The sequence below is a fragment of the Charadrius vociferus genome, unplaced genomic scaffold, assembly GCF_000708025.1.
Source record: "Charadrius vociferus isolate BGI_N301 unplaced genomic scaffold, ASM70802v2 scaffold214, whole genome shotgun sequence".
NCBI lineage: Eukaryota > Metazoa > Chordata > Aves > Charadriiformes > Charadriidae > Charadrius > Charadrius vociferus.
Genome location: NW_009647955.1, coordinates 643,494 through 668,595, shown reverse-complemented (window position 1 = coordinate 668,595; position 25,102 = coordinate 643,494). Strand labels below are relative to the sequence as shown.

At 43.3% G+C, this 25,102-nt stretch overlaps 1 protein-coding gene across 1 annotated transcript in view; it reads left to right on the top strand.

Moving 5' to 3' along the window:
* DIS3L2 (DIS3 like 3'-5' exoribonuclease 2) overlaps positions 1-25,102 on the top strand; it is a 175,687-nt gene that overhangs the window by 68,349 nt on the left and 82,236 nt on the right. The window contains 1 exon segment of the mRNA XM_009883404.1: positions 10,031-10,110. Within this exon segment, the coding sequence (XP_009881706.1) occupies positions 10,031-10,110 (80 nt within the window).

The following is a 25,102-nucleotide window of genomic DNA, read 5'->3' as shown; positions in this document are numbered from 1 at the left end:
CTTGAGCTGTGCAAGGGGTGTTGGAGGAAAGCAGTCAGCCTCGGAAACAGATGTCTTTTCAAGGCAGGTGGACGACTTTAGTTAGAAATGAGTGCAAGTCAGATAAAACATCATTAAACAGCTTGTTTCCTGGAGATTTTCCACTACAAAAAGCTAGTGTTAAGTAGAGCAAGACTTACTCAGCTATAATAGGATATGTAAAAATGCTCTGGTTTCTGATGGAAACTGAGAAATGACTTGTTTAGCAAATGTATAAGCAACATCGCTACAGACCTCACTGTTATCTTGGCGTGGAGAGGAGACACAAACAGAGCCAGATTATGATCTCTGCCCTCTCACTGAGCTGTTCTGTGACTAATTTAATGTTCTCCATAGGGAGGTACAAGGCATACAAAGGATTACTCAGTGGTGTCTAAGGATATCAGATCTAGTCCTTCTCTAACAGGATTGATTCCAGAAGATGGTGATTGTACCTCCTCTGGGTACTTCTGCTGCCCAGCCAGTCTGGGGAAGGGTACCCTTCTTGGTTTGGTGAGGAGAGCTCACGTTAGCTCCATCCTCACCCATTACCTGAGTAAGTAAAACTGAATAAATACGGTGCTGCTGTCAGAGTGATGTGATTCAGCTCCTTGCTTCTGGTTGGCTTCTTTGGGTCTTCCTCTCTGTTTTCATAACATTTGCTACCGCACTATAGCTACAGCAATTGTGGTGACACTGTTTTGTACAGAATGATACATGGTCCTTGCTCTCAGATGCTGTTGCTACCAGTGGCTGGTGTACATAGACACACTGGCAATTTCGCTGGTGTTTTTCCTTACAGGAAGGTGTGTGTGGTCGTTGGAAGTGCAGCTTCAAGCGGAATTGGTGGTGTGTAGTTGGACAGGATTATTGCATTCTGGTCTTGTAGGCCATCAAAACTAAGCTTGCTTAGTTAAGAATCCCTTTCGTTGTGGAAAACAGTAATAACTTTTGCAACTAGGTTGTTATACATACAGTCTTGTTGCTGCCTGGCTGCCTATTTTATGGAGAGAATAACAGAGGGAGATGAGGGTAAAATATTAAATCAATTTGAGAACATGTCCATCTCTTACTGGATTGTACTGGATCACAAGCTGGGCTTTTGATGAGCAGAAGAAAGTGCCCTATCCTCTCGTGATTATGTACGTTAAGTGGCTCAGTTTAGGTGTGCCAAATTAGACTGCCACTTTCCTTGATGTCACGGTGCTTTGCTGGTGCTCTTCTCTCACTACAGGTCAGATAGCTCAGGGCTAGATAGGAGACAAAGGATCCAAGTCCCGGTGTCAACCCAGGTATCTGTCTCTGATGCTGTAGATGAAGAAACCCAGAACTTCTTCAGTAAATGAGGCAGTATATCCCCACTGTGGTATTCCAGGGCCAATCACTGATCGCTTGGACAGGCAGTTGTACTGGAGGTATCACAGCATGGATTGGAAGTGGGGCAGTCCATAAAAGACTAACAAAAATATTCTGGGAGATGAGGGATTGATTTACAAAGAAGGATTAACTGTTCAATGTGTATTTGCCAACACTGAAGCTAGAAGTTTGTGAAAAATATAGTAGTTGATAGTTAAAATATGTGGGCCAAAATGAAAAAATGAGAATCATTTAAGGTGGTGGGAGGATAGAAAGGGGTGTTATGAGGACAAGTAAGGTAAAACAAAGAGGAAACCTTTCCTGTCCAACCTAAAATAGACTGTAGCGTAGACTGCTAAAGAAAGTATTGGAAACTCCATCACTAAAGATGCTTAATACTACACTGGAGAAAGTCCTTGCAAATGTATTGTCATGAGTAGTCTGGCTCTGACCTATGGGGGTTGGATGACCTAATGTCTCTTCCATTTCTAGCTCTGTGCATCTATGATTAAAGTAGTTTATATAATGCAAGTGCATTTTCAATTACACTCCACCTTCTTGCGTGGGATAGTGGTGGTGCAGAGATCTCATTATATTTGTGGCACAATTACAGCATGGCTTGTAGGAAATACTGCTGGTACTTGGTCTCTCAGAGACTCTGATCTCCTTTATATATATGTTGGTTTTTCAAGCCATTTAGGTATGTTACAAGGCTGCAGTGCTCTTTTTTCCATCTTCCTTCCATAAATATGCAGAAGGAATAATTGATTCTGGTTCGGCAATCCAGTGAGCAGTCCTTGGTGAAAATGTAAACGTTTATTGTTGTAGATGTGTAATACATCAAGATTCATTGTCAGCCGCTCTCTTGGACCAAGGTCTGTTTTCTGAACCAGAACAGGACATTAGCTAAAACATAAAAGCAGAGAAATTAAAAAGAGCAGTACTGGCTTGATGTAGAAAGTTGGGCTTTCAGTGCATTTTATGCTGTGCTGGATTTTTGTGGGGTTTATAACAATTAGTGTCTGGAGGGGGCAGGTTTTGCTTCCATTTATTTTATAATTTCATTTCGTTTTGAAATTTATGCACCATGCAAAAAGAGTTTTGTGATGTGTCAAGTATCTTTGCTGGTGTGTTACAGGGCATTCAGAGTGCCTTCAGAGATTTGTCAGGGTACTTCTATTGCATGCATATTTTTTTAATATATTCCTTTTAAGAATCTGTCTTGGAGGGAGCCACTCTGGCGTTCTAACTAAAATCTGCCAGCATCAAGTGTGACAAATGTGGTAGACACTACGCGTAATAGATGTCTTTAGGAGTGGGATGTTGAAGTCTCTAAAATGTTCAAGCACTGATTATTCTCTGAAATTTCTCTCAGCAAAAGAGTACTTCATCCCCATTTGAGTGATGAACATCAGTGGAATTGGTCCCATGCTTATTGGCACTTTATAACAAATCTGTGCAGACACTGTGGTCGAGCTGGGTTTACTTGTGATTGAAGAACGAGATTGATTTTTGTCGTTGCCATAACAATTGGACTGTTGTGTGAAAAAATGTTAGTAGCATTCACTGGAGTGAGTTGACAGCTCGAGGTTGCCTGTTCCCAAATTAAAACAACTGTTTCCAGCTCTGAGAAATGATGTCTGTTTAACTTTTGCAAGATGGAGCTCAGCAGGGTCTTAGAAATGACCTGAAGAGCTTAAAGATTCTAAAAGTGCCTTTGCTGTACTTAATTTTAAAATGCCAGCTTTGAGCTGGAGTTAATAAGGGTAAACCAGGAGGCTGAGCTTTCACTCCCACCAGGCTATTGTACGTACTCAGAGAGTGGAGAGAACAGGACAATCTAAGGAGTCCCTAGAAGAATGTAAATGCATTGCAAGTGTCTAGACATGCAGTCACTCGTACTGTAAATGTCTTAGCACTGACATACTCAAGTTTAAAGAAGGCTTGCGCTGCCTAAACTTTAATAAACAAAATGATGGTCATTACTGTTCTCGCCTCCAACTGCAGCAGTCTGATCTTTGGAAATAGGCTAATGTTTCTGCAAAAGATTTAACTTGGTGCCTCAGGAGCTGTTGGATGACTGGAGGGATTGTGGGCTGCGAGCACCGAGCCTGGGGCAGGGCAGGATGGGCAGTGTGTGGGTAGCCACTGGGCTGCTTGAATCTTCAGTTGTGCAGTGTTTGTGTGCTGGGAATTCACAGGCAGCAGGTTTTGGTCACCTTTTCCAGGCTAGTGGGTGCTGTGGCTTCTGGTGGGTTCTTTGTTCTCTTTTGTAGTTGTTTTGAATGCGTTGGTTTTCCTGAATGTCCAGTAAACGTTGCAGCAGACTGCTTCTGAGGCAAATAAGGTAATTAAGTTCAGGCACGTTAATTCTGTCAGCTTCCTGAGATGGGGAAGCAAAGAGGGAGATGCTGATCTCTTCTCCCTGGTATCCAGTAATAGGATGCATGGGAATGGTTCAAAGCTGCACCAAGGGAAGTTTAGACTGGACATTAGGAATTATTTCTTTACCAAAAGGGTGGTCAAACACTGGAACAGTCTTCCTAGAGAGGTGGCCGATGCCCCAAGCCTGTCAGTGTTAGAGAGGCATTTGGACAATGCTCTTAACAACATACTTTAACTTGGTCAGCCCTCAACTGGTCAGGCAGTTGGACTAGGTGATTGTTGTTGGTCCACTGAAACAGATAGAACAGAATAGACTATACTAAGCCCCTGTGTCTGGGTTTCCTTTTGGGAGACCCTCGGTGGTTCCCTGCTTAGCCCCTTCCTTAGGTGCTCTGGTTTGCTTGCAGAGGTGCCCAGTTCTCTCCTCCTCTCTTGTGAGACTTGGCAGTCTAAATTCTGCCCACCACCTTGGCTCTGAGCAATGCAAGTTCAGGCAAATGGCAAAGTTGGGGCTTCAATCTGAGTGCCTTGAGTTGGTGGTGGCTGCAGCCAGGGCCAGGGCCAGGGCCAGGAGGGGTGGTGATCTGTGGCACGCAGGAGTGTGGACTTGATTAGGCTGCACAGCTGACTTGTGCTCGTGGTGCCTGGGATGTCCTTCTTCCATCCTCTGCTTTCCCTGGTTCCCGGGTAGCTGGTTCATGCTTCTTTAGGACTCTGCCTACCGTGACTGGCCACTTTATCTGGTGAGGACAGCATCTTACTTCACGGAGGGTTTTCTGATGCTCTAGTGCATACATGCAGTTCTCTGAACTGTTCTTTCATGATTGTTGGCATTTGTTAGGGTGGTGAAAGCCTGGGCTCCGTGTTTCCACTGGCAAGTTGACTCATCTGCACGATGCTGGCTGGGAAGGCCATCCAGTTGTGTTAGGAGGATTTGCATGGCTGCAAGGCGCTGCTTTGTCTACTGTGTACAAACCGGCACTTTTCTCCATTAGCAGCACTGAGCTGCTTTTACAGAAAATTATACTGGCAACACCCAAACTTTGCCCACCAACTGGCCGTTCTAGAAACCTTGCCTCTAACAGCTTGAGCCCATGGCTTACAAATGCAATGCTTCATCTTGATCCAAGTAGCCTTCCACTTGAGTGAAGATGGAGCTCTGACCACTGGGACTTGTAATCTCCTTGTGTTGTGGGTGTTTATGTTTTATGGCTAAAACTAAGTGATATGTTGAATTCTGAACAGTTTAGCTGGCAAAAATTGATATATTGTACCAAACCTTGCAGCCCCAACTGTACAGTATTTTCTCTGCTGATTCTTGCGAATACCTTTGCGTAGATATACGTATTTGCACAAAGAAAAACAAACTGCTGTTGCAGTCCTGGGATCTGTGAATATTTTAATTACCATGACGGTAATTCCAGCTCACCAACAGACTACTTATCTTACCTCTACCGCTGCAGTAGCTGTTTATTTTAGCTCCTGTTAAAGGTAAAAAGACTAACTGCCCTACAGATATGCTTGTCCGCTTTAATTAGTCTTCCTTAAGCTGTGCAAAGAGAAACTGCACTTAATTAGCTTTCCTTAAATTAGGATTGATATACCAGCCTATATATGTGCATGCTGTCGTTACTGTCTAATAAGCTAAGTGCTCTATTCTGCGATTTTTTTTTTATTTTTTTTTTTTTCCCCCTAGATGGTTGGTTTGCAAGATGGCAGACAGAGCCAGCGTGCGAGCTTTGCCTTTAGCAGTGCTCTTGTCACTGCCTCGGGGCTCGAGGTGGCTGGATCAGGGCGCCCGGGCGCTGCCTGGGGCTGGCAGGGTCTGGGCAGTCTGTGTGCAGCACGTGCTTTCCAGCATCTTGCTTGCAGGTCCACCACGCTCAGTGCGAGCCGTTCCCCTGATCCTCCAAAACTCTCGTAGGCATTGCCCTGCTCTGGCGCATGAAACCTCTGGCCACGAGGAGGAGGGAGAAAAGATTTTATTCTTCCATCGACAGAAACTCCATGCTAGAGCAGGTCCACCTCTGCAAACCTGCATTAAACATACATTTTGGATGAAGAGGCTCCTGTAAAAAGTGGAAGTTTCCATGCCAAAATGTTTGGTTTTCATCAATGTGAGGAGGTTGGGGGGTTCTTAAAGGCACATGTTTATCTAGTCCTTTCCAGAATGCAAACCAGAAAAATCTCTTAACTCTGTGTGTGTCTGTATCTCCTAAACCAGTTTCCTTTAACTAATCAAGTTGTGTGTATGTTGGAACAAGTGGACTTGGAACATCTCATTACTTTTACAAAGTCTGTTTTGACAATTTTAAATGAATAAAACAGATTTTTATTAGGTGTTATGACAATGAGAGATGGCTCTTTTGGGGCTTTTAAAGAAGGGGGAGAGGGGAACGATCAAGCTTCTTAACCCACAAGGTCACCTTGGTGGCCCTCCAGAAGCTGGACACAGCTGCCAATTTGTATTTACCTGTGGTCAATGCAAATGTGCATACATGTAGCCGCGATATTTGCTTGTGCTTAAGCAACGTTTTTGTTAGCAGGTGCATAAACAGTGCTGTTGCCTTGAGGTTGAGTCATACAACCCACTGCAGGTTGGTTTTGTTACCGGTTATGGTCAGAAATGTGGTCTGATCTCTGCGACATCCTTTGTGCCGCAGCCTTTGGGGTATTGTACAACCAGACAGTATGGTCAGGGGAGGAATTTGAATGGCTCCTTCCTCTTCACGGGGTGGACTTTCCGCATAGCTGGGAGCAATGTTATTTCTTCACCCAGATGGTTTTTGTCAGCTGCCTCCAGGGTCCTCCCTGGGGGTTTGTACAGGAGTGGCTGGCGTAGGTGCCAAGGGAGGGGACGGCTTGCAGAGCGGCCTCTCCTCCCCTTGTTTTCCGCTGCCTTGCCCCAAATCTCTCTGGGAGGAGAGGCGGCTCTCTGCAGCCTGCTGGAGATAAAAGGTGATACCGCTAGGGCTGGAGGAAAAGCAGGAGGAGATAGCTGAGAACATGCCTACCGGGGGGACCTTGCCCTGGAGGAGCATGCGTGCGGGGTGCTACCCTTGGGCTCGGTGCTGCAGTTCCATCACTCGGTGGATTATTTTCTTTCCCACATGCCAGCCCCGCTTCCTATACCCATCTAAAACTTCTCCAGTAATAAAAACTGAAAACCAGAAATATAATTCATCACACTTAATAATGCAATTACTGGTGAGCGGAATTTGCTTAACAAACTTCAGTGAGGTGTACTGCTGTGTGCCAGGGATTGTCTCACCGCTATGAACTTTGAGCTCTGCTTGCAGATCAGCTTCTCTCGTCCCATTGACTTACCTGGCCATCGGCTCTGCGCCGCTTCTGCAGGGTCCTTATGCCAGGGAGTACCGTTCCCTTTTTACTTGCTCAGTGACTTCCTTACCTCACCTTGCAGTCTGTGCCCAGAATAAACTGCCTGTGACAAGCTACAAGTCCAAGTGCCTTGAGTAGTTTTAAAGGAGAAGCGATTGGATCTGAGCCGGGTGGTAAAACATACCCCAGCTGTGCTGCACACAGAAACGCTGGTGAGAATTGCTAAACCGGTATTTGTCTGGACCCCTCTTCAGCTTTGCATCTGTGAGTTTAAGTATCTCGGATGGCGAGCCGTGTCTGTGCCTGCAGTTTGCATGCTAAGAGGCTGCTCGGAGCCCGGCCAGTGCGTCCCGACGGGCAGCGAGCTCTGCGCAAAGCGCTGCCCAGGGGAGGGCTGGGGGCTGCCCTGCCGGCCCCGCAGTTTGGGCTTTCTGAACTGGGGCCACCGCTGACCTCTGCGGTAGATTTGACTGGCCAAATACATCTCAGCAAAGCAGCCCGTTAGTTGCTACCCTTGTGTAAATGTGTTCAGAATTTGGCACCCGTGGATTTACGCTCGCTTCTTTCCAGGGCAGACTGCAAATATGCACTTCGCTGAAACCAATCTGCTAATTTTTGAACTGCCTGGAGCTACGATTCGCAATGGGTGGCAGATGCTTGTGGTTGCAGGCCCTGAACATCTGGGATAAGCTATCTGTTCCCCTGACACAGGAACCCACATTCTCTTTGAAGAAGCTCTTAAACCCTTGGTCACTTGTCAGATAAAGCAACCCATTAGTTCAGTGCCGTTTGCTCTTTTAAATGAAGTAACTTAACGGAAAATTTACTAGATGTGGCTGGGGGGGGGGGGGGGGGGGGGGAGGGGACAGTCGCAGTGCCAGGATGCTGTTGCCTTTATACGCTTTATATGAGTGAGATCTGGTCCTGGTGTATCGATACGTTCAGGCTGGCACAAATGCATGTCCCCATTCTGCATGTATTATGGCTGTCTGTGTACCTGCATATGCGTGGCTCCCTAAAGAAAGTTGCACAGTACCTTGGAGTGGAGGTATCCTGAAATTCCGTCCTTAAGTGGAATTTTAAGGAATATATATTTGTGGAAGTAAGGGTGTTTGCAAGCCTTTAAAAATTGGTTGATTCCTGGTGTTGGGTAGCTAGGCAGCAACAGATCAAAGTCCCGGTGTAGCTGAAAAGGTTTTATATCTTTCAGTGTCGCGATCTCTAATTTGTTTCGATGCATGTGAAGGATCAGAAACTAACGTGCATCTGGGGATTAAGGCAGCTTTGCTATCCAATCTGCAAGCTAGCATATTCTAAAGATTTTCAAAGTCTCGGAAGGCAGTGAAGTGCTTTACTGATTTTTATGTCTTTGAAAATCTCTATTTAGTGTGCCTGGTGGAATTATATAAATACATGCTGCCAGCTGTCTGATACCAACAGATACCACCCAGAGCATTTAAGTACCGAAGTGATAGGCCTGAGAAGAGAGACATTGCTCTCACTGTGCAAGCACCCATGCAAAGAGACCAAGACTTGCTAATTCTACGTGACACTTGCTCCTTTAAAAGTTCGCTGTAATTTTTCTCCTCCCACCTCTCCGACCCCGGGAGTGTATCGGTGGTTGTGCTGTAAGAAAAATAATATGTGTTTTCATTATACATCTCTAGAAGGGAGTTGCCATCATGATATGAGGTTTTCTGCGGGAAAGAGAAAAGAAGAAAAGAAGCAGGCTGATCTCTCCCTTGGCAGCCTCAGCCTATACCATTGTGTTGGGGGATCTTTTAAGGAGGGGCTGAACTTATTCTAAACGTTAAGATAAAAGCAAAATAAACCAGCAAACCCATTCCTTTACTGTCTTTCACGGCTCTTCAGCTCCAGTCCCACATTCCACACATTGCTTGGGTGAACTCTGCTGTAGTCCAGGGCCCCGGGCAAGAAGAGATGAAGGGTGGCCGTAAAGCAGGACTTTAGGAAGTTTTATTTGTTGAATGCTTTGGGTTTTGGGTCTTGCTGGTGCCAGGCTCTGCTCTATTAAACATGATGGTTCCTGAGTCAGATGTTCTATTTTGTCTCACCTACGTGGCCCTAGACCATATCTGTGGTCCTCTTGGTGTGTTCCCGGTATTGCTGCCACCTACTGCGACAGGACACACGTATGTAAGCCTTCCAGGGCACGGCTGCATATTCCAGGTACCACCTAGTACAGCATATGTTAAAGGGCATTCAGCTTTTCCTAAGCACCAAGTTGATTTGCTAGATCTAATTAGCTGATTTGGAGCTCTTTCATTCTACAACTTGCGTAGTGTTTCCTATTGAACCTGCTCTTCCCTTTGGTGCACAGCGGGCAACGTAGATGTTATAAAGTACTGCACCCCTTCGGTGTCTTTACTGAGGCCAAAACTCTCACTCATTTCTGTTACCATTCAGCTTGGTTTGTAGATGTTTCGCTGCCTCTGCTTCGTGCTAGCTGTGCTCGTGGAGTTTCAGGTGGCTGCGGTATCTGCTCTTCTGCATGGGGACGGGGGTTATTTGTGTTCCATTTAGCTTTGCAATTAGGAACAATCTATTTTTACTCTAGCTGCAAGGCATCAAGGCTTTTTCCTGCTTGTTTCTTTGGAGTGAACTTGATGGGCTAAATTGTTTAGTTTTTGTGGAGGAAAATCAGTAATGAGATAAAAGCTGTTAAGAGCAAGCAGTAAAACCAAAAAGAAAAATAAAAAAAAAAGCCAAGGAGATATACTTGTCTAACCCCCCCTTTTTTTTCAGATTAGATTTAGACTTTCAGATTAGATTGGAAGATGTTTCAACAAAAAGAGTCTTCTGAAAACATCGTTGTTGTTGTCTGGACGTTTCTGATGGTCTCTGTGTTTTGATACTTTCCTCATGACTGGAAGATAAATTTTTCTTTTCTTCTTTTTTCCCTGGATAGGAAAGAATGCATTTTCACCATTGACCCATCAACTGCCAAGGATCTTGATGATGCTTTGTCCTGTAAACAACTCCCTGACGGTATGAGATATATTTTACAAAATACTTCTCAGTGTTTATATTCAGCCGTTGACACATTTGTATATATAATTTGTCATGAAGTATTCTTTACCAAATATGAGTAGAGTAATAAACTAGGGTTTTGCTTGTTGTTTTAATTGCCTGTTTTCAGAAATCTTACAACAGATACCTTCAAGCTGCACTCTGAAGTAGTCTTGGTGTCAGGAAATGCAGAACCATACTGTTTTGCATAATCAGAGCTGTAATTTGATTTGAGCAGATCTCAGCTGTCTCCTGTCATTACAGGAGTTACAGCTGAATAGCTAATATGCCACGCTTGCAGACTGAAGTCTAGTGAAACTTTGACCTTGAATACGCAGTCCCTGGGTAAAGGAATCCAGTTTTTTGAAGGTCACTGGCTGAACTGCTTTTTGTGTTTATGGGATGCTGGGAACTGTCAAATGAGCAGAGTGTGCCTTATAAGTTGTGTTATTCTTCTCATTGCCTTTTAAGCTTTAAGTTCTGCCTTATTTATACTTTTACTATGCTGTAAGCCAACAGAACAGAAAGTAAAGCTCCAGAAGCCAAATCTTGATGATTCTGACTTAAGGAACTTCCCTCTTGTAAGCTTACTTTGCCATCCAAGTTTTGCTCATTTATTTTGATGAGATCCAGTAACAGGCTTGGTTAGAAATACTGCATGATTTGATTAGCCCGTCCACTACTAATGAAGAAGATAAAGTGATTTTTTTTTTTAATGTGTGTTTAGTTTTTCTTGCTTTTGTTAATCATCACAATATGATGACATCAAAGACATCATTCCCTGGTTTTTGGGCTGATTTCATTCTGTGCAATGTGGCCGATTCCAATTGTCATGTCATTTAGACCTAGGCACAGAATATTATTGCAGGGCTATAAAACGGATAAAAAAATCAGATAAGAAAGAAAATTTGAGGCAATAAAATTATTTCTAATTATACTGTACAATAGCAGTTTTGAGGTAAGATTAAGGAAAAATTGCTGTTCTATTTCACAGAAAATTTAAACAGTCTTCTTAAGAGATCCTAAGATGAACTCTGTTCTCCTTCCTTCCACTTTGTCACTTGAATTATCTGTAGATTTATGGCAGTGTTGTGATCCCACAGCCCCTCAGATCTGAGGTGTTGAAATTCTGGCTTCTGGGCTTCTACTGCTTACATACCTGTGGGTTTTAGATACTGCATGAAACCATTCACTGAGCTGGTGTGTGGTGCATACATCTGCATTTTTCTCTTATCCATAAGCGATTTGGAGAAAGCGTTCAAGGAAAATGTCTGTTTGAACAAGAATTCTTTCCCAGAAAGTCTGCAAAGCTGTTGCAGGGCTGTCACTCATACTTGGGACTTGTTGATACATCTGCTGATCAGGGCCACACTTTGAAGTCTGCCTTGTCTCTCCAACGCCAACTGCAGAACATGCTATATGAGGCCTCCTGCTCCCATCTATAAGGAAGGACATGTACCAGTGCAGAAAGGATACTCTACTCGTAAGGAACAGCCAAGAGGGTTCTAGGTGTTACTGGGATGTTACTTGACTGTGGGAGTTCTCTAGCATGACTGCTGAAAATCCCCTTGTGATGCAGCAGTGGGTGGCCGCAGCGCCATCCTGTGCCCTGATCAAGCCTCTTTGGAACAAGCCCTTCTCATGAAAACCAACTGAGAAAAAAAAAAATAGTTTTTTGGGTTTTTTTTAAATCTGCCTTCTGAGTGGACTGCGTTCATGTGCTTGGCCAGTCTTCCCTGATTTGTTGCTTTTTGCTTTTCTCTGTACTGGCATGAGGCAGAGGGAGCTGCCTGCATGCGGGGAGAAAGAAAACAGCTAAGTCCTCTTGGCCTGGTTATTTCTGACTCGTCCTCCTCCCAGGGGCTGTGTCAGGCCTGTGCTGGCGTCCTGGAGCTTCCAGATGAAGGTTTTCCCTGTCCTTCCCCGATCTTCTGTGAAGGCTAAGGAATATGTGAAAAGGTCACGTCAAAGCCATACTTTCAGGGATTGTCTTTACCTGTATATACCACAGGAGCAGGCACAGTTCTCTCTCCCAGGATACCCTGTTATTTCAATAATACTTCATTTTCCCAGCAAAACCAGTCAGTTGGGAAAGAAAAGTAAAATGGATCAGACTACGGGGTCACTCTGCATAGGTTAATTCTGCAAAGCTCTATTTTTCAAATAAAACAAAAGTGGAAGGTGCAGGAACCTTTCTCCTCTTTCAGTTCCTGAAAATTAACTTTGCCAGTGTGTTTTAAAAGAGACATGAAGAAACTGGGAAAAATAGGGGACAGGGCACATCTGTCTTCCTGAGAGTAAAAAATTTCCTTGCCTCGTATTTAAAATTTATAGAATGGGAAATCCAGTGTGCGTTTACTGCTTTCAAAAGTTTCACATCTTTCTCAGGCTCATTGTGCACATTCCCCTTTCCTCCATATAAGCTTCAGAGGAGACAATCCAAGAAGCAGAGGAGTGAATGCACCCATTGGTGGCTGTCCCAGCCCAAAGGCCTTTGTTCACCCCCATGTCTTATTTTCCATGAACCATTAAGTGGGAACCTGCTCACAGCGGCACTTTGTGTGCTGGATCTCTGCCTTTTGGCTGGAGCTGTGCGTCTTCCAACAGGCTTGTTCCACCCTGGACTTCTTTCAGTGAGAAGATGCTCTGAACTGCAGCCTTCTTTAAGAGCCATCTTGTCTGTGTCCATCCTCAGCATCGTGCCGTCTGCCTCTCCTTTCAGCCTCTGATCCACCATGAGAGTGGTGCCCACGCTCCATCACAGCACTGCCTCGGCAGCCAGCCCCTGGAAAAGCCAGTTTTGATGCTGGTGAATGTCCCAGGGACCACGTTTTAAATCAGTGTGGAAAGAACCACCATGGAAATACCCTTTCTTTAATTTTTGAAATCTGTGGTGTTTATTCTGAGGAGCCCTTGTGGCTCAGAAGGAAATACAGACAGGAAACCGGGTCCTGATGGTCTTTGATGCAGTTTATGATCAGTTAGGGAGGGGGCTGAGGAGCTGGGTGGGAGCAAGCAGCATAAAAAGAATGCAGGAAACCCCTCTGCATCCTTTCAGCAGGCATGACAGCTGGCCGGCCAACTCAGCGTGGGTCCCCAGGTGGGCAGAGAAAGGAAATCTCAGCGTTCTGTCTATGCTGCAGTAGTTGTTTAAAACACGAGATATCTCTGAAGCAGGCATGTCCAGTGTGATAGCTGGAATCATCTCCATTTTTGAGGCTCCTGATGTTGTGCAAGGAGATGCTTGCAGAATCTTTTTCATCAAGATGAGCTGTAAAAGCAACTAAGACCTTTACTGATGGACTCTTGTCCATTATCCTCCCAATATGCTGCTGTTTGAGGCACAAACTTCATCCAGCATTTCATGAACCTTTTCTTCGGACAACCGCGGTACAGTATTGAAATGCTAAATTCCAAAGGTTAAACTTTTCAAATACTTCCTGATCTGATGAACCCAATCAAAACATTATTTTGTGAGCCTTCTATAAGGATTATCTGCTTGACATGCAGTTGGAAATAGAAGCTGTATCCCGTGCCCCTTTCTAAGGTGTCACCTCAGAAATGCAGCTGCAGAGATTGCTGCCCAAGAGACAAGGTGCTAGATCCTTGACCAGGGTATGAGCATCACATAGTCTCCGGTCTTAGCAGGAGAAAGTAAAAGAAATGGGTCTGTTTATATTACCTGACATATGCAGTCTTCGCTGCAGTCGTTATTTTACATCCTGATGGGGAAGTGGCATTTAGAGCTAGTTCATTACCATCAACTTGGACAGACTGGACTCAACCCATGTGGGAAGACTCTTCAGCTTCCAGCCTTGGTGACTTCAGCCCTCAGACATGTCCTTGGCAGTCAGCAGGAGACTTCCAGATCCATCTTGTATCACAAGTACTCGGGACATTTTCTTGCATGCAAATTGAATCTCTGTGGCTTTGTTACCTTTTTGGGCCACTGTGAGCTGATAGCCTTTCTCAATCACGTTCAGCCTGCGGTCCACTGACTACTGTAGCACTATGTGGATTACTATTATAGGTCTGTGAAATGTGGCTGGAAAAAACAGGGCTATAAATCCATCAGCATGTGTGAAATTTTAAGATATCTGTACTTAAAATTTTTCAGGAGTTTGAAAATTCAGAAAGGTCAAAAAACAATGCCAGGAGTCCTTTGGGTTCACTGCTTTGTGTTCACTTGCTTGCAAAGCTACAGCCATTCCCGACTCTCTGGTGTTAAGGAGAGCCCTTATGGGAACCTCAATCTTGTGCTTAAAAGAGCCTCTTGATATGTTTCGGAGGTAGCCTGAGGATTTTTTGGCTTTAAAAGTTGCTATGCTAGCTACAATTATTATGACAAAGAGTTGTTTTAGAGGTTAAGAGCTTATCCAGAGCTGGCAAAGCTGCATCTCTCATGAGGGCAAAGTTGTGTTAAGAGTTAACACGGCTTTTATTCCAAATGTAAACGTGGTTACAAAAAATTATTATTTTTTCCATCTTTTTTGCCCATATGTAAAACACTTAAAAAAAAAAATAATACAACACCAAAAAACCCCAACATGAGCAAACCACATATCTGGCATCCTCATGATGTCAGGAGATCTCCAAAAATCGACAGAATGCAGAACCCAATTCAGAAACTGTCTCACTCTGTTGGTGTATAGCACCAGTAACAACTACAAGAAAAAAGAAACCACTCGTTACCCGCACTACTTCTGTCAGACAACTAAATCAGTGCATTTCAGAAGATTTTGAAGAATGAAATTGTCTTTGTCCTCAAGCATTTTTTGCTAATTTACTCAAGACTACGGCATTTTCTTTGACTTGAAGGATCTTAGGCAACAAACAGAGAGATAAGTGACTGGGTTTGCACCTTTGCTTTGTTTTAAAAAGTCTCAGTGTAGCCCTTATCTGTTCCAGTCACTGGATGGAGGACTTGCCCGTGCTACCTACTCAGTTAAAGATGGAAAGGCACTTTTTGCCCAAGTAATCCACATGACAAACTACCTGGTAGCAAAGTGTCACTAGCAAAGGAAGCATGGAATGGTTGTGGGAATAGCTATATTTTTAATGGAGCTCGCAGTAGGATATTGCAGCAGTTGGAAACTTTTCAGGGATATATGTCTTAAGTGGGCCAGTCTGGTTTTGAGAGGATTTTATATTGGAGTCTGCTTTTGATTAACAGTCGTGCTCCTCGTTATTGTTTAATGATAGCAGTAGGGAGGTAAGCTTGCTGTTCGCATTTGTGAGTGTATATTTTAAAAGAGATCAGCTCCAATAAAGAAGGGAAATAGGGTTATTTATGTAACAGCTTCAGAAGTATGAACGAACTGTACTCCATTTAGATGACTCAGCATAATCTTGGAGTAAAAGATGGATTTGGACTGCACCTAGTTTCTACATCCTTTGTAGAGCTGTTTCAGGGTAGCTTGAGGTTTTAAGCAAGTTTATTTCAGTCAATACTCTTTTGTGATCCTTTCTGCACGTCTTCTAGCAAGTTACTGCAGCCAGGAGCGTACAACAGAGCCGTTCTCTGATCATATGGACGTTGCAGACATTTGCAGAAAAGAACCGTACTACGTTCAAGCCTGAATGTTTTCACCCAGGGTGCAGACATTTAAAGATTTATTCTGATCTCATCATGTAAGAGCACACCAGGTGACCTGCATGTCCCAGTGCGGCCAGGCAAGTTTCCCACACTTGCCAAACCTCTTCTGGGAATTATCTGCAAGTTGTGTTTGTATTTCTGGCAATGTGCACAACTGATGCAGTTGTGTTTGAAGGCTGCTTACTGGTAGGAGCAGAAATGAAATTTGACAAATCTCAAGGCAAACAATTCCATCTAGTGAAATGTCAGGCTGTGATGAGAAAAGATGCAGCAGAAATGATTGGGGAGCATTTCTGAGGGGTTGTCTTACCTGTGTGCAGATCCGTTGCTGCTGATTGGAAAGCAGTACTTTGGCCCGTATGGACAGAGCTTCTGTGTGGTTTTTTGTGTGTTTATTGATGACTAACATGGTTCTCACTGTTGTTCTTTCATTCTTGTATCCCTGTAATCTTTCAAAAAGTAATTCAAGTTTAAGTACTTTAAATCTTATTTTAGAAGGAATTGTTGTACTGCAGAATAGAAACATTCTACAGGCTGTTTGCCCTGGGTTTTATGTCCTTAGTGACATTGGTTGTCTGCATTTTGGAGCGAGGTCATATATGGATACATTCATTGAATCTTCTTCGTATTTACGTGATGACCTAAGCAAATGAGTCTTCTGCAGTGTGCTGCTCCCTGTTTTTCCATTCCTTTTAAATCTGTTCACCCTGTTGGTGAATTGAAATCAGACTCACGTAAGGGAACTGGGATAAAAACCTCAAACACATTGTGTTTCTATAAGTGTCGTGAAAATCATGTATAAGCAAAGAAGAGAGCTTCTTTTAGTGACCCAAATCTGAGAAGAGTGTAGCATGACTGCTTTCCTTAGCAGACACCAGTCAATCCCCTGTGGGCTACAGTTTTTGGAAACAGATCTGCAGACAGTAAGGACTTACATCTCTGTTCAAGGAGCCTATTTCACACATTTTGGTAAAACCAAATGATGTTTTGCCAAATGTTGGTAAAATTATTCCTTGTCTACTGCAGGCCTACAGATACTGGGGCTGCTTTTCTTAGACCTCATGGACACCTTAGTCAACATCCCTGGTGCCTGAGCTCCAGCACCTTGCGTGTGAAAAACACCTGTAGAGCTCTGGTAGCCCTGAGATGTTCTCTGCTATCTCCGGTGACTGCCTGCTCTTCCTTTCCTTCCGTCCTTGTTTTTTCCTGATGTAGGTTGCAAACATTTGGATTCTTTTAATTTTGTAAAGCTTTGCTTTTTAAGACATAAATACTCCCTCTTTTATTCAGCTGTGTCCCTCTGGCCACTTAAGGACTGCAGGGTGAGATTTGCTCTGGCAACACATGGTACAGCACCTTTCAGCTAATCCGTTTGGTTCCTGCAGAGCAGAGTATAGAAAGAGTTTGTAATTAGAGTCATGTTGGGCTGACTTGCTGAAGATAAACACTGAAGAATGAAGTAGTGTTGAATCAAAAGTTACATTATGAAATTATAATGCTTCCTTCTTTGTAAGATGTTTAAGATGAACAGATACCAGACTCAGCTTAGAGAGAACATGACAGAAACCCCACATTGATATATGAGTCAAATGTAAAATGACCGTAAACGGCAATTTACTTAAATTTATTGCAGGAGTCAAATACGGGAAAAATAAAGAAGACCTACAAGGAGTGTGATTGTTCATAACATTTGGCCAGTTTTTCCTTTGGTATCAGACATAATTAGGTCAGCTCTCCTGTTACCTGCTGATTAGTCTGGTGGGTTTTTGTTGTGTTACTAGGAAAGTGAAAAAGACATATTGCAGTGATTAGAAACAGGTACATATTCTTTCTTTCTATCGAGGGCTTGTGGTTGCAGATTCTTTGAAATATGCAAAATACACTCAGGTCTGTGCCAAATCCAGATCCCTGCTGTGTTCCATAATGTAATGCCATGTAACGTTGGGGAACTGCAGCATGTACAGTATATTTTGCCTCTTCTTTTAAAGTAACATGGGGTTGTGTGCGGAAACACACATCACTTCCAATTTCCAAGTGCTGGATTGAATGGAATCAGAGGGCTGGATTGCATCACCTTTCCTCCACCGAACATCTCTCTTGAAATCGGTGAGACAACTTGACAATGTAGGGCTCCCCTCAGCTTGAGTGGAAATAGGGCAGCTTGCTCCAAACTGATGGTGGTTGAAAGGGAAATAGACTGAGCCTAATCCCCAGACAAGCGCATTAAGCTGGGTGATAATGTATTGGGGTGGAGATTAAGAAAGTTTGGATTTGGTTGGAGCATTGATTGCTGGAACATAATTTGTTAAAACATTTTTTGCGTATATTTGAAAGCTACGTGTAAGAAGATTGGTTAAAACCTTGGTTAAGCAAAAATGGGCAAAATTTATTATTGGCAATTCATATTTATTGCACTGGATCTTTGTATCAATTACAGATATTTTATAAAGATTCCATCTTTATCTCAAAAGCTTTTTTTTTTTTTTTTGACAGTCCACAAAGAAAGCTGTAGGGGAAAAAGACACAGGATTAAAACAAAATAAAAGGTAGATTGTCTATGAAGGGCTAATCTAATGAAGACCGTGGCTGCAGAACATGCAAACAGATGTGCAAATGCCAGTAGAATTACTCATAACGGTGAATTTATTTTCCTGCAGGGAGGAGAGATGCTCTGGGTGAAGTCGCCTTCCGCATCGTTTCAGTTCATAAATTCAGGACCTGGGACAATTCCCCAAAGATTTAGAGGCGCAGGATTTTGTGTCCCAGCGGATGTTGTGGATACAGCCTTAAAAACAATAGTGTCTGATTGTATATTGACAAAAAAAAAAAACCACAAACGCCTTTAAGGAGCTGGGTAATGGGGAGAGGGTCCAGAAATTCCTGTACAAAGAGATCTAAAAGCACTTTGTTTAGGATTTCTGTTCACTAAAAAGGACCTCAGGGACCAGGAGAGTCTTTAGAGAAGAACCGCAAATGATAGGTGATCACCAGACAGAGCCAGAGAAAACAGGATTTTTCAGTAAATTTAGCAGATAAGAATCAGAAGATATGTGAGGAAGATAAATTTTAAAAGGTTACAAATAGCTAGGAATAAATTCCCACAAGGTTAACTTCAGTCATATGCTCTGTTGCATGCAAGCAGCAAAGAAGTTACTGTTGTATATATTCTTTATTATCAACTTTCTTAAGTCGCAGGATCCCTCAGAATCACTAGGCTATTGTTTTAACTTTTAATTTATTGCAATGCAGGGGTTTCAGAACCCAGCAGAACAGGAAAAACATCTTTCAGTGCGATTCACAACAGTATTTCTTGATTGTTGAATATTATGCTAGTTACATAGAAAGAGTAAAACCAGGTGCAGATGGAAATATTTTGGAAATCTTTCCAAAAATAAACAAAAAAGTTGGATGGTTAAAAGTGAAAACTCAGCGGCTGTCTTCTGTTCTCAAAAAAGTTGAAATGTCAAGGCTGTTCAGTGGAAGTACTTTATATGTGTTTGGCCTAGCACTAAATCCCAAGGTCTCTTTGAATGCCTGGGAACACTCGCTCAGCCTTGGATTACTGTGTTCAGTAGAGATATCACAAAAGGGACTGACCTAGCAGTAGAGAGAGGCTGGTCCCTCCCCACTCTAAACCTTCATTTCAGGAACAGGATGACATCCTACACCCAAAATTATTGTAATTCATCTTGAAAGCTGCTGGGTGCCACTTCCCATCTCTTTAAATTCAAAGACTACTGATTTCCTGATAGTTAGCATCTTGAATGGGTCCTGGAATAGTAATAAAAACAATTCATAATGTGAATACCAGAAATTGTCCTTTTACCTTCATCATGTTGGCTGGAAACCTCGCAGTTAGGAGACTGCAAGGACTCTCCTTTGGTTACTTCTCCCTACCAGCAAGGAGTGCTTTCTGAGCTGGGAATCTGAGTTCATAGCAGCACAGTCATTGCGTAGGTGTCCTTCTTGATATCTTGTCTTGGTGAAGGTTTAAGATCCACCTGCCAAGTGCTTGGGTAGCAAAGATGGGTCTAAGTCGCAAATAGTCATCTGGAGGTTCTCCCGGAGATGACCATATAGCAAGTACTGGCATTCAGTGGATAAATCTGATGCATTTGAGGTTTGTAACTCCTCTTCATTTTGCTCATTACACTTGAATCTTGCAAAGAAATCAATACTCTTTATAAAACCCTTAAGTAGAACTTGCCATCTTGGCACCTCACAAAATCTGCACATTTGTGCAAGCACAGAGGAAACCAGCTTACCCGTGACCCTCTGCAGTGTAAACAGGTACCAGCATAGGAATGGGGAGGAGACCTGCATGGGCAAAAGGTGGGACATAGGCATCACTGCATAAGGCACCGCTGTGTCTGGTCTCAGTCTGCCAGTGCTGGACATGTTTGATGTATCAAAGAAATGGCACATTCTCTTTGGTTTTGATCATACTGTGTCCCCCCAACTGTCCTGTGCTCTGGCCTGACTCTTACTATTAAAATACTTGTGCCCTGCTTTCATCTGTATTTTCCTGCTTGCATCTTGCTCATCAGTCTGAACAAATCTTTATGCAGTGTACTTACTCTGTTGGGTATCATTCCCTGTGTCCTTCAGTCTGCAATTAAATGTTTTATCTTGTACATGCTGTGTAAATTCTGTCCTTCTGAGTATTTAGTGTTTTTCCCTCAAGAGAATTCCATCCTTGTGTAAGTATCCAACTTAATGGTGCAGTGGTACCACGTGTGCAGAACAGCTATTTCACTCTCCTCCAGAGTTATTATGTTAGGTTTGAAGGTAGTTTTCAGGAACGGCGTAGGCATTGGGTGCATTCTGGATGGCAGCTCTCCTGTCACAAGGTGATGAAGACCTGACCCAGCTTCACTGGCACCCCACTGGACAGGACACTCTTGTGTTATGTTTCTCTGCCTCATTAACATGGTATAACATGTGAGGTCTGGAGACCTGACTTCTGAATGATCACCAGCTTAGATGTTTCCAGCTCACGGGAGCTGAAGTTGGGAGAACACTACCAGGATGAAGATCTACCCCGTGTTTCCGTGGGAGGATCGACCATCCCACTCTCCTGAGAGCCTGGGAATGCCTCGTGCTGACCAAGAGCCATCTCCGAGCATACCCTTCAGAGCCAGGCAGTGTGGGGGAGCGCCTTCCTCACAGGGGCTTTAAACACTAACCTTAGCCAAAGTATTTGAAACAGTGCTTAACTGATTTGGCTTGTGCTGGTTTGTATATAAAACTCGGGACTCTGTAATGCAGGATGTGTGAAGTGCCACGTTATAGAGGTGTCCTGGCTTTGTTTTGAGGTATAAAATGTAGCTTTTAATTTCTATTAAGTAGTTTTAGGACATTGCTGAATTTATTAGCTGCTACAGGCAAAAACTGTATGCAATTACATGGAAGACCTGCTCCCAGCATTTAATTTAGTAATAGATAAAGTCTCCTCATAATTCTGAAACTATTTAAAGAATTGCTGATGGCTCATGGAAAATTCTGGAAAGTATTTTACTTATGAAGGGTTCCTTTCCTGGTATGTTTTTCAGCTTTCGTCTTCACTTGTCCTTCATTGCATTTAACGAACACATGAGTTTTGTTTTGTACCTTACCCGGAGCCAATCCCAAATTGGTTTGTGAAATCGTAGTTGTCTCCATAACATTCAGTTGATGTCAGAGACAAAATGGCCAAAGGTCAGGGTAGTTGAGACCTCAGTAAAACAGTGCTTTAAAGTCAGTACAAAGCAGGTAAGAGTTATTCCAGATTTTAGACTGATTGATGTCCCACATTGACCTTTTAACTTGAAGAAGAAAAAAAGAAAACAACAGAAAACCTGTTATGCTTTATTTTTATGAAATGCTCTGACTATTGCCTGGTTCTCTCAGGATCGCTGAAAGCATGACTTTGCAACATCACCTTTCCCATCAATGCTTCCTCAGATACTTCCAGAAATCCAGGAAGTGCCATGACTTTCAATGTGGGAAGAGTTAACATTTGAAGATGTTTTTATTTTTATTTTTTTCCCTTACCCTGTGATCTCACCCTGTTTCTCACTTTGGAATAACTAGGGCCAATCTCAGTTCTGCTAACGTTGAGGATTCAGCCCATCCCACAGCTCCTGAGTTTGTGCAGTTAAATGAAAATTGAAGCTTTTATTGTCTTTACATCAGCCCAGCTCCTGAAGGAAAGGATGTAAATGCGGTCTGTAGAGGCTGAAGAGTTAAAAGGTTGAAAGGAAGCAATGGTTTTAATTGTGCTTTTAAGAAGCAAAGCAAAAGCCAGTACCCACCCAGCCCTTTTGCTGTTCCCAGTTTGATGCAGGCACTTGCAGTGGCCGTGATGACGTGCTGCGCGTGTCAGCTTCCTCTTTCCTCGCCCTGTGGAGGTCAGGGGCCTGACCTTGACTGTCTCTTCAGGTGCTACAAACCCAGAAAGAAGTGACTAAGCATATTTCAGAGAAGAGTTTGAATATCTTGACACCTTGGCCAGGCTGTTTCTGATAGTCTCAAAGGCTCTCTGTGGCTGGTGGGTGAAGGGGGCTGTTTCTGTGGGGCATTTCTCATACAAACTAGTGGCAGAGGGGCTTGGATAGGGAAATCTTCTAGAGGTAATACCTGGTAGTACATAGTATTTTGTGGGTTGTTACCCATTAGAGGTGCTTGTTGTTTGTTTGGGCAGACAGTTTTTCCTGTTTTTAAGTTGTTGCAACATTTACTAACGTCGTATTTATGCTTGGATGGAAAAGTTGCCGCTCTGTGCCCCAGGGACTTGTCCCGCTCTCTCGAGATAGAGGATTCTGACTCCTTTTGCCAGAGTCTTTTCATGAGGTTATGTCAAGGAAGAGATCTTTAGAGAACGAAAAAGCTATTACTTGCTTAAAGAAAGGTGTAATTAGTTGCATTTTGGTTGGCTAAAGGACCATCATGTGATAATTTAAAAAAATTTGGTTTCTTGGTAAACAAGTTAATGGATTTATGCTCAGTTGCACTGCGCTTTCAAAAAGTAAAATGGCCCTAGGGCACACAAGTAAAATTTAAGCGCTTTCCTTGTTGTTTTAAAATAAGTAAAATAAAACACACTGTCTGATTTTTCTGAACAATGGCTTGGCTTCCTGCAGTGGAAAAGTAACCTCAGCTGAGAATTAAAGCCACCCACCTTTGTCTTCAGGCTCCAGAGCAGAAAAATAACTTGAGCTTTTCATGGTTCCACTTTTATTTTTATATTAAACTCTTCTTCATCTTGTTCTTTTTTTGCTTTCCCACTTGCTCTTTTCTCCCACTCAGTAATTCTCTTTTCTCCCTCTCTTTTCTCCTCTCTCTATCCCAAGAGGAACACTTCTGTAACACTTGAGCCATGGATGTACATACACATGCTAAAGAGAAATAGAAATGTTTGGGTTTGGATCAGGTCCTTACATTTAAAGGCATGTGTTAAAGATCTGTGATGGCCTCTAGCTACTTCCAGCAGCTTCCTCAAGTCTCGGTGCTATTCTCTCCCTCAGTGCAACTTATATTTGTTTTGTGTCCACCGCTGTTACTGTCTGCAGCCCCTCTGGCTGGCTCTTCTGTAACTGAGACCCTTCGTTGTAGACACTGTCCTCGCTCGTTTGCCCGGGATCACACGTAAGACCCTCATCCTTGATGAAGACCCATGCTCTACTGTAGCACTGCTAATAGCAACAAAGCATGCATGTAGGTTAAAAGCCTCATTTGTCTCTCTTTATGCAAGTTTTTCATACTTTTGCAAGGTGCTAAATACTGCTTTTCAGATAAGAGCAGCAGCATGGCACCCCCGGGGCAGGGGAATGGGAAAGAGCTGTAATTGTTTGCTCCAAGAGTTTGGTCTAGCCAGGGAACAGCCAACTACCTTGAATCACTGGCAGCAGGTAGGTAGTTGGCCGTTTTCTGGCTAGAGCATACACTTTGCAATCTGCTTTGAACTCTTCTGTATCTCCCTAACTGAGGGGTTGAAGACAGGGTGAGAAATAGTGGTTAATACAAAAAACTTGGTATTAGATTTTAAGTTACCTTAACACTCTTAGTAGCGTTTATCTTCTCTCCTGAGAATGATGATGCTTGAAGGTGAGATGGAAATAAAGGGGAGTGTGTATGCATGCTAGAGAACTACCTTTTGCTGTTTTATCCTTGAAGAGCTGCGTTTTTAAGTTGCACGGTCCTAAAATTCGCACATGCTAAGGTATGAAGTGAACTTGCTTGGTCTGTCTCTTGCATTTGTGCCAGGACTGACTAGGGTTGCTAAAGACAGGGAAGAGGCATTTGCTGCCAATGTGTTCCCTTGCATACTGTTCAAATACATTCAACTCATCTCTTTAATTCCTGGGGCAAATCCTTGATATGACTTGCTGGGTTGGCAGTTTTTGTGGAGCATTTACAGGCTGAAAGGGCCTTTTCCTTCTCTTCCAGCTCTTTCTTGCTAATCCCTTTTTGTTTATAATTTTCCTTAATAAAGAAGCAAAAAATTTTTTGAACTGTTTTGTCGTAGAGAATGAGCTCATCAGTGGGGGAAAAAAAAAAAAGGAACAGCTCGTTCTTTGTTCTTCTGCGAGGTGCAACCAATTCTGCTTTGGTTTTAGCATCATGTCGGTGTTAGACACACAAGGTTTTGGAGTGGGTTCAAACATACCAGATTCTCAGATCAAGGAGTCGACCCTTCTCCAAAACCGCTGTGTGCCTGGTGCAGCATCGTGCTGGGGGAGACCTGCCTTTCGTAGCTCTATCACTTGGTAAGCTTCGAGAGGAGATCCAGGCTTCTAGAAACTTGGAGAAGTACAGGTCCATTATGTTCTGCCATTCTAGCAGACAAAAAGGGAAATTGCCTTTGCGGCACCGCACGCAGAGAAGACATCCAACTGTGATGTTTGCAGTAAGGTAGCAACAAATTGTATCCCTCTTGCACAGAGCATTGGCCCAAGAGGAGCTTTGGTGGCCAAGTGCCCAGCCCTATCCCTGTTTCTACTTGCAGACCTTGGGAGGAGAGCTCTTCTTTGCAAAGGGCCTCATTACTGGGTTTTGCAATGCCATAGTGTAATTTCGAATAACACTCCTGTCTCCCATCCATCTCTGTTGCCGTGCCTCTGTATTTGCAGAGAGGGGCTAATAGGGTACAGCTGGTTAATAAAACATGTGTTGCTTGGTTCTAAACTGCATTCCCCGTTGCTAAACGTCTCCCGTGTAGCAGCTTTGTAGTGGTGGAGTTTGAATGGGATGACAGTTTTGCACCCACTTTCAGATGAAATGATTTTAAACGAAAAAACCCAGAGATCTTCAGTGAAAGAAGCCATCCAAATGCCTTCAGCATTTTTATTGCAATAGATGCTCCCTTCAGCTCTTACTTTGATATCAGCATATGAA